Source organism: Mustelus asterias, chromosome 8, assembly GCF_964213995.1.
Source record: "Mustelus asterias chromosome 8, sMusAst1.hap1.1, whole genome shotgun sequence".
In the NCBI taxonomy this organism is placed as follows: domain Eukaryota; kingdom Metazoa; phylum Chordata; class Chondrichthyes; order Carcharhiniformes; family Triakidae; genus Mustelus; species Mustelus asterias.
The window spans coordinates 94,691,142-94,701,154 of record NC_135808.1 but is presented as its reverse complement, the minus strand read 5'-3'; the positions used below and the strand labels follow the sequence as shown (position 1 = coordinate 94,701,154).

General features: G+C 39.8%; 1 protein-coding gene across 1 annotated transcript; it reads left to right on the top strand.

Annotated features, from left to right (window-relative positions):
• Positions 1-927: 927 nt before the first annotated feature.
• Positions 928-7,878, top strand: tal1 (T-cell acute lymphocytic leukemia 1). Its single transcript, XM_078218539.1, has 4 exons — positions 928-1,068; positions 3,689-4,263; positions 4,663-4,742; positions 5,248-7,878. Exons 2-4 carry the CDS (start codon positions 3,791-3,793, stop codon positions 5,667-5,669), a joined length of 975 nt encoding a protein of 324 aa, XP_078074665.1. The 5' UTR covers positions 928-1,068; positions 3,689-3,790; the 3' UTR covers positions 5,670-7,878.
• Positions 7,879-10,013: the final 2,135 nt, after the last annotated feature.

Sequence of the window (10,013 nt, the reverse complement as noted above, 5' to 3'; positions counted from 1 at the left end):
TTATAGCCACAGCCTTTACAGTGTTTCCCCAACATGCGGATTCATCTCTCACTTGCATTTAATTTATATTTGTGATATCAATTAACTGTTCTTCAATGTTCAATTCTGTTCGATGACCTGATGCAGTATATGACAAACCGGGGGACTAAAATGCAATATATTTTATAGTACTTCATTTTAAAAATGGAAATCTTACTATTATTTTCAAAATAAAATGGTTCTATCTCCGAAATGCCACTTTAAGCAATTAAAATATAATCAAATAATCAGCCTTTGTATAGGTCTTTTAAGAACATTTTGATAAGGCACCTTCCCTCTTCTGCCCAATTTTAAATCTGTCCTGGACTATTATAGTGTAATCACATCCCTGATAAAAATCATTTCTCTTAAGACTTAGAACATACCGGACCTTAACACTGTTGATGGTAAAATGCCTGTCTAGGAAATGTCTATATTTTCAAACTGGCGAGGAAGCATGGGAAACTATTTTACTCAATGCCCTTCCTTAACAGTGGCTTTGTTTGGTTCTATCATCGAGAGAGAGGGAAACGAACAGTCCTCTGGCTGCATTGACTTCGTCATTAAAATTAATTAAGGGCTGAGTAGGTGTTTCCAATTTAATAAAAATATGGAATAATTGCCACAAAAAATATATAAATTACAATTCAGGTAGGCAGGCAGGAGCATTTTGCTATTCTGCAGTGTCTTTTAGTGCCACAAAAAACCTATATAAGGTTTTTATGTCTTGCGTTCCAAAGTTATTCCTATGCATATCCATGCAATATTTTTCCGCTTTCCCTCGATAAAATTGCCAAATAATAATGAATCATTTCATAAATAATGGCTTGGCTGTCTTATCTGGGCAGGGCGGCCAGTGCTGGTTTCTTATCTCGCCTGGCCACATTGCTGTAGTGTTCCGCTCTCCATACTAAATAGGAAATCGAACGTGATGTAAAATCTACTCCACTCTCCAAGGCATAAGCTGCCAAAGAAACTTATTACAGCACAAAGATCAGCCATGGAGGGGGCTGAAAATGGCTGCTAACACTTTTCAAATAAACAAGGATGGTGAGTAGATTTCTAATTGTCACCTCTTCAGGGTGTGTTTTATTCTTCTGCATTTTCAAATGCCCAAATATAACAGATTTCGAATTGAGTGTAAATAATTGCAATATAAAAGCACTCCTTAAAAAAAACAGCGGGATAAATTAAAAAATATGGAAATGGCTGCGAGCATTGTTTTCAATAATCCCAGGAGTGAGGAGACTTTTTGGGACATTTTCGAATTGCTTAATGGATTGTGTATAATACAATCGCTAATGATATTTTAATTTGATTTGTACAAATCGAGATGATTTTTTTTCCAAGGGAAATACCAGCACAGCGACAGAAACGGATGAAGACGCTTTAACATAATGTTACGATCCAATAGTTTTTCTTTCACAATTGCCATCTTGCCTATCTGAAAAATTTGCGAAAGAAAAGAAATTCTCCATCCCCCGTTGGTTATTAATTTGTGGGGAATAAAAAAACAAACAACGGATACATGTTCCGGTAGAGAAAAAATAGCGGCTCCTGTTATGTTTAATACAAATTAGCCGATTGCATTCGCTCGGATTCGTTTCAAGAATTTAAGGAACCATTTGCCCGCTCTCCATGAACTCGCTGGGAGCAGTGTTTGGAATTTGGTCCACCAAATTATTTAAAGGGGCGAAAGCAATTTTAAGGACATTATGGTGCGATCTTGATGTAAAGGTGTCTCTTTTTTTATTTTTGCAGTGCAGTCAAAATACACCCTTCTGGCAACATTCAGAGCAAAATGAAAGGGCCAATATATGTCTGTTATTGTTTTGGATTCAGGCTTTTGTGCACACAGTGGGTAAATGGATCACTTTAAAAACCAAACGCTTGCGTTCGAAGCTTCAAAACATTCTGACAGTGACACAGACATTAGAGATGGAGGCCGGCTGCCTACGTGTGTTCAAACGGCCCTCATTTCGTTCTATTGTCCTCATGTGTTTATTTTGTCCCTTCCATTTCGCTCAGGCCTCATTGTTGGACTGCCTTTAGATGCACGTTATGGAGCCCAGGGCTGTTCATTTGAACGCTGGTTTAAAGGAACACAAGCCGGTTTCCATTTTTTTAAATAATTGGAGTACCTCACTGGTGATAATATTTTCTTGCAGTAACGGCCACCAATTTGATAAACTCCACGTTTATTAAATAACCCGAACAAAACGGAGGAATTGGTTGTCTGGAGGTGGGATTGCTCGCTTAATTCTCACTTTAATTTCAGGAAAGGAGATTTCTCACAGGATACACACTAAAAGCTCAGCGAATTGCAAACCGCATTACTAACCTGGTTTTGTTTTATTTCAAATGCGTTGTGTGCAGTACAACAGTGTAATCTCAAGGTTAAATTTCAATCTTCTAATATATGTGCGTTTCTGAGCTTAATTCATTGAAAAAAAAGATTACAATGTGCCCTGCAGCTTTAGAATTTAGAGGGTGTTTAAACCTAATCCTTAATTGATCAACTGTCTTAAGTATCTCGGTTGATTTTCCATAAACTGCGAAATGCTTAATCCGTCCAAGAGGCTTTTCCCCCCTCTCTATTTTGAAAGAATAAAGCAGCGTGGAATGCTGCAGGTGCTGGGGTGCCTCTGTCGACTCTAGTACAAGAAATCCAGTTCCCCAGTGAGTTCAGCACAGCAAGATTCAACAGCGCAGTGCAAACAGCAACAACCGAAAAAAAACAACTCGTGAATCTTTGGCTTCAGTTGCACTGCAGGGTGACACAAAACGAAAAAAAACAGACTATTTCTAACTGTTTAATAAAACATGACTTCAATGTTATCAGCGACACAGTATGAGCGCCACGAAGAGTATTATATTTTCCTTAATGGGATGAAACCAATAAAAAAAAACTGGCGGGATTTCTTCAGGTGAAAGATGAGTAAAGAATGCAATAGTCCATTGTATATTGGAACACTGTTTCAGTCTGTCGTGCGCATGGTTTGGATTATTGGTCTCCATTTTCATGAACGCAAAGTGACCGGGTTTGTCTTCACAACTTATCCGGTCAACACTGCACAGAGAAACACGCTTGACATACGATTTATTCATTCCACTTTTAGATAAATTTGCATTTAACATCTGTTAATATTTATATTCCATTCACTTGCCTGTTGAAAATAGATGGTGAATTTTAGATAAAAGCAAAATACTGCGGATGCTGGAATCTGAAACAAGAACAGAAAATGTTGGAAAATCTCAGCAGGCCTGACAGCGTCTGTGGAGAGAGAATAGAAGCATCTCCACATCAGAGAGAATAGAGCCAATGTTCGAGCCTGGATGACCCTGAGTGGCTCTGACGAATGGCCATCCAAACTCGAAATGTTGGCTCTGTTCTCTCTCCACAGATGCTGTCAGACCTGCTGAGATTCTCTGGCATTTTCCGTTTTGTGCTGGTGAATTTTGGACTGGTTTTGTAAATACAACCTGATAAAGGCTGGATATATTTCTAAATGACTCGGTTGCTCGTGTTATTCATTGTTTTGTGTACATAGGTGAGTTTGAGAACGAGGTTAATACACCTGAGAAAGTTTACTTCATTTTAGCGCAATTGATTTAATTCTGAAGTCCTCTTGTCCTTAAAGTGTGTGTGTTTTTTTTATTTTGGTCTTAGGGGAATATTTCTTGCAGATGAAGTTGTTCCAGCATTTCTCCATCCCTTTGATATCTAATGGTAACGCAATTAAGACGGTGAAGACTTCCGCCTTTCGATACGATGATGGAAAAGGTCGGCTTGGATCTTGGTGAAAATCGCAGCGATGACCAGAGTCCTGTTCAGAAGGATTTCTCCAGACACAGAGCAGACCGCGAGGAAGCGGAAAACACGAGCGAGCCTGCAGATCAATCCACTGAGGGACACCAGCTCCAGGCTGAGCCACAATCTGCGTCAAATGATGGGGTTTCCAAGGAAACCAGTCACGACTCCCCTGATCCCCTATCGGAAGTGCCAGTCATAAACCTGATGCAAAGAGGGGCCCAGCCTATAAATGAGAGTGATCAGAAAGGCACGTTTACTCATTCAGTGCCCACCACCGAGTTGTCAAGACCCCCGGTGCCTCTGACTCTTCAGAGTCCAGTGAGTGAGAATCGGATGGTCCAGTTAACGGCAGCTCACCTCCCCCTGCCTGCAGCCAGAGCGATGCTGTATAACAGCACATCCCAGTATCAGACCCTGCCACTATTAAACAGGTCAGTCTCATTATAGGAAAGAGCTGGATCTGAAAAGCCTCCTTTGTGTTGTAAGAATTTTATTTTATTGTGTGCAGAAAAGTAATAGTTACCAAACGAAAATTGGATTGCAAATCGATGTGACTCGGGCTCCATCTTAACACGTGATTGCGATTTGATTTATTACAAATGATCTAGGATTGATAAAATATGTAATGGCTTTTCACCCTCAATGCTGAGAGATTTTCGCTCTTTTTATTTGCTTGATAATTATTGCAAGCCAAGGGATAACTCGTGCCGTAAGATTTTTATCACTCGGAGTATTTACGCCAGTATCAGTATCTGATAGTATCGATCAGTAAATTGGGATTCGGGATTTTCATCGCAAATCTTTCTTTCTTGTTGCAATGGTGACATCAGTGATCCAGAACCCTTCAACATGTTCTCCAACAACAGAGTGAAAAGAAGACCAGCTCCTTACGACGTGGAGGTCACTACCGGTATGCACAGCCTTGAGAATGAACTAAATCTTAAACCATACACAGCGCTGCTCGAGTGCTGATACAATAGCCAGATAACAGGCCGTAAGGAAATGTTGCAAAAGCAGTCAGACAAATGGTTAGAGACATTTAAAGACACATAGATAAATAGGTGCATTCATAAAAAAAACTATCTAAAATCTTTCTCACAAAGTCTTATTTTATTTCCTTATCTGTGCTGTGTTTCAACAGGTCATTCTGTAATGCATGTTTTGACTCTTTATACAAATGTGTGAGCACAGGCAGACACACAGGCATGTTTCCCCCTCCCACCCCCCCCCCCCCCCGCCCCCGCCAGGAGGATGTTTGCCTTTCCTTGTACACCGTTTTATAAAGTTCATATCAACTTTTGAAAATCCCTTCAATCACTAATCTCTGCATGTAAGTGTGCAATTGAACCAAGTCTGTGTGTAAGAATGTGCAATTGAACCAAGTCACGGCTGGTTTCATCTTTTTCTGCTACTAGGTGTCGCCCAGCCTAAAATCGTCCGCCGAATCTTCACAAACAGCAGGGAGAGGTGGAGGCAGCAGAATGTCAACGGGGCCTTCGCAGAACTCCGCAAACTCATCCCGACCCATCCGCCCGACAAGAAGCTGAGCAAGAACGAGATCCTACGTCTGGCCATGAAATACATCAATTTCTTGGCCAAACTGCTGAGCGACCAGGAGCAGGAGGGCGAGCAGCGGGGCTTGCAGATCAAAGAGGCGGACAGTACCAGGCTGGCCAGCGACGACATCCAGGAGATGTCTCCAGACTCGAGCTGTGGAAGCTGTTTCGATGGAACAGGAAGCCCGGAAAGTCTAAGCGAAGAACACGATCATCTCGAGTCACGACATGGAAACCACCGTCACTCTATACTTCCTCCAGATGTCAATGGACAACGGTGATATCCTTGCCAAACAAAAAGAAAACTGATGCGTCTGGGAGAATGGAAAATTGCAGCGAAAGGAACACAGACTGTTACTGTTTTACCTCTGACTACCGAATCCTTTAGCGTTTGATTTTCTTTCAATTTTCTGTATCTCTAACAATTTTCAGGTACACATCAATAGTAAACTTCTGTCCTTATGAATTTAACTCTAAAAAATTAGTCTTACCGGATTTCTCATTGACTTCTGTTTAAAGACGAGAGAATTTAAATTTAAAGAATTTAATTTTATCTTTAAATTGAGGTACATGTAAATATTGTAAAAGCTTCAGCTTTTCGAGCTTTATGGGGGGGGAAACATGTTTTTGTAATGGAAAAATCTAAGAGGACCAAGATTTATTTCTGTTGGAACGGTAGCATCCCTTTTCCAGTGAACTGCATGTTAACTTGTCTTTTAGTTATATATTCAGCCACCGTTCTGTACAATGTAGCCGAGCTCCAAGCGGAACACAAGAAGCAGCACTGAGCGGGAGAGTGAGGTACTTTTAATTTACAATGCAGTTCGGATCCCCGAAGAGGGATACTGCAACTTTAAACAGAAATAGGTAAGCTTGTTTGTCTAAATTAGGAGGCAAAAGACATAAATACACTTATGTTATGTTGAAATTTAAATAAAACATCGAAGGGTTTAAATCTTTGAAAATGTACATTTCCGGGGATAACTATTTTGTATATTTTCATGGTTTGGTCGAAAATTGGGCCATTGTCTGCGTATAATAATGAAACTTGTTGCAGCTATTCACAGGTCCTTGTTTTCTATTTCTTACGGACAAGTTATTATTTATTCCATCTGATCAATAATTCAGATTTTTGGGAATAATTAAGACACCAGGCAATTTTTATGGGTACAAATTGTGAGATTTTTTTCCTAAAGTACTTTAACATTCTGCAAAAAAGAAAGTCATGTATTTAATAATTCAATGGACAAGGTGTGTTGTTTATTTTTATTTAAAAATATAAAAGGTATGGTACACATCCTTATTTTCCACGTTCGCTCTTGCCTGCTATATGTATTGTGAATACCATAGTGTATAATCCACACTGCACTTTCAGTACATTTTGTATGTGATTGTTTTTTTTTCTGCGTTTGCAGAAGTTGGGTAACGAAACCTATTAACTTAAGCAAATAACTACTACAATGTACATTCTGACAAGGTGATTCTCGATGGATATCCTTTGTAAAGCCGAGTGTGGCTGCAAAGATTACGTGCAGTATGTATATCACGTATTGTTGTAAAATATATGCAATGTTATATTACCAAGAATTTACTTTTAATAAATTGTATACAATTTAACTCAACAGCCTCCCCCTATCAGAGCTGCCATTCACATTCTTCAGTGAAGTTATTCGAAGAGGCGCGATACAAATAATGAAAATAGTGTAAATAATAAGCTAGCCCCCCAGTTAAAAGACATTTTTAATTTGGGGGTTTCGGATTTTTCTGCTATATTGTTACATAAAAATGTAATCGTAACTGAGGAATCTCAATTACACTATGCGTCAGGGAACACGTGTATAAATATAAAGTCCACCTCCTATTCCCTATCGGGGAATGCATGCATATAGTGACGTTCATTCCCACCGCAGAATGGGAGCAGGTACATTAGGCAATCCAATGGGTAGGTAGCAATGGGTGACCATGTGCACGTGTATAGACTGTTGACATTTATGCCGGCGGACGTGCGACTACTTTACATATATATATAAATACAGCATTGTATACTGGATGACACACATATTGTACTAACAACTGCATGTGTGGTATGTACTCGTGGATATGTTAATATACCAGATGTCATAAAAATGTGCATATACCTATCACTACTCCACCGTTGCATACTAGAAAACGTGGCTAGCCTTTTAAAGACATTCTCGATGTGGTAGTAAAGGTATTAATTCCGTCGTTAACATTCTCTCCATTTAAATAGAGAGCTATCGGAAGGAGACGCAGTCATAAGATCTACTGGAATTATAATCTATGCATATTTTGCTCTTTTTGGTGCAGTGTAAAGGTTAGGCGCACTGATTATCCGACCTATCATGTAGAAGCAATGCACTTAGTGCATTGATGCTCAGTATGCCTTTGGATAAATATGAATATTATTGGAAAATCAGTTATTACATTGCTAAAATAAAGTAAAACAAGTGCATAACGTTATCTTAAAGGAAACGTCAGACTTTGTAGCAAATTGATTTTAAACATGAAGCTGCTAAGTGAAGTTTGTTTCACATAAAAAGTGTCCAAACTACGGCCCATTGGACCCATTCACCCAAGACTGGACAATCTATGGGTTTGAGGATGGGTTTTGTCATTGGCTGATTTGTTGTGTTTGAATTTGTGAGTTTGAACATTTGGAAAAGACTCTTAGTTGCTCCGATAGTAGATAAATTCCAAATCAGAATAACAAATATGCTGGTGTCTCCACCTTGAGACTTTTTAAATATATTCGTTCACTGGATCTGGGCATCAAGGGCTAGGCCAATATTTATTGTACATGTTAGATGCCAGATATATCCAAAATGCTTGAAGCACCAAAGAACTCACATCTTTTAACATCCTCCAGATATCCCAAATTGCTTCTCAATTAATGAATTACTTTCGAAGTGCACTTACTGTTATTATTTCCTTTAGGGAAGGAAACCTGCCATCCTTGCTTGGCCTACATGTGAGTCCAGAGTCATAGCAATGTGATTGTCTCTCAACTGCCCTCTGAAATGGCCAAGCAAAATATTCAGTTGTATCAATCATGACAAAGTCAAGGGCAACTAGGGATGGGCAATAAAAGCTGGCTAGCCAGCAATGTCCACGACCCACAATAGAATAATAAAAAATGTGACAGCCAATTTGCACAAATCAAAGTTCCACAAACAGTAATGGGGACAATGATCAGGTCGTTTCTTTTTGGCTTAACATACCATCTGAAAGAAAGCACTTCTGACAACAAAACACTCCACTGAAATGAGAGTGTAGATCAAGCACTCAAATCCAGAAATTTTGAATTCAAAACCTTCTGACGCAGGAATGAAAATGTTGAATGAAGTCCCAAGGCTCGAGGGTGTGCACTTAAGTGACCTACACAAGCATAAACAAAAACCCCAAACATCCTTGTTTTAACCACAGAAAGAATTATGCGTGTCAGGCGTATTATACTGTGGGCTGGGCCAGATAGTATAAAAAACTTTTTGACGTTGTATAGAGAATATGGATATTCATGTCAGGATTATGATTTTCAGATCAAACTAATAACCCTCCCCATCAAGAATCTTGAAATCTCTATCATTAGTTTACTCAAATATTGTCCATTATGCTTTGTTAATGAATTCTTTCTATGTATTTTTAAGTTTGAATGTGAATGATCTGCAAAAGTCAACTACTTAATCCAGAAACAGAATACCATAAGGCCATAAGACATAGGAACAGAATTAGGCCACTCGGCCCATCAAGTCTGCTCCACCATTCAATCATGGCTGATATTTTTCTCATCCCCATTCTCCTGCCTTTTCCCCATAACCCTGATTCCCTTATTAATCAAGAACCTATCGATCTCTGTCTTAAAGACACTCAACGACCTGGCCTCCACAGCCTTCTGTGGCAAAGAGTTCCACAGATTCACCACTCTCTGGCTGAAGAAATTCCTCCTCATCTCTGTTTTAAAGGACCGTCCCTTTAGCCTGAGGTTGTGCCCTCTGGCTCTAGTTTTTCCTACTAGTGGAAACATACTCTCCATGTCCACTCTTTCCAGGCTTCACAGTATCCTGTAAGTTTCAATCAGGTCCCCCCTCATCCTTCTACACTCCAGCAAGTACAGACCCAGAGTCCTTAACCGTTCCTCATATGACAAGCTCTTCATTCCAGGGACCATTCTTGTGAACCTCTGGACTCTTTCCAACGCCAGCTCATCCTTCCTTAGATATGGGGCCCATAACTGCTCACAATACCCCAAATGGGGTCTGACCAGAGCCTTATACAGTCTCAGAAGCAAATCCCTGCTCTTGTATTCTAGCCCTCTTGACATGAATGCTAACATTGCATTTGCCTCCCAGGTGCTGACTGAACCTGCACGTTAATCTTAAGAGAATCTTGAACAATGACTTCCAAGTCCCTTTGTGTTTCTGATTCCCTAAGCATTTTCCCATTTAGAAAATAGTCTATACCTCCATTCCTCCTTCCAAAGTGCATAACCTCACACTTTTCCACATTGTATTCCATCTGCCATTTCTTTGCCCACTCTCCTAACCTGTCCAAGTCCTTCTGCAGCCCCCCTACTTCCTCAATACTACCTGGCCCTCTACATATCTTTG

Coding starts and splice junctions, on each gene's coding strand:
- tal1 (XM_078218539.1), top strand. CDS start 3,791: ATGATGGAAAAGGTCGGCTTGGATCTTGGTGAAAATCGCAGCGATGAC. Junction 4,264..4,662: donor ACCCTGCCACTATTAAACAG/GTCAGTCTCATT, acceptor TGGTGACATCAG/TGATCCAGAACCCTTCAACA. Junction 4,743..5,247: donor CGACGTGGAGGTCACTACCG/GTATGCACAGCC, acceptor TTCTGCTACTAG/GTGTCGCCCAGCCTAAAATC.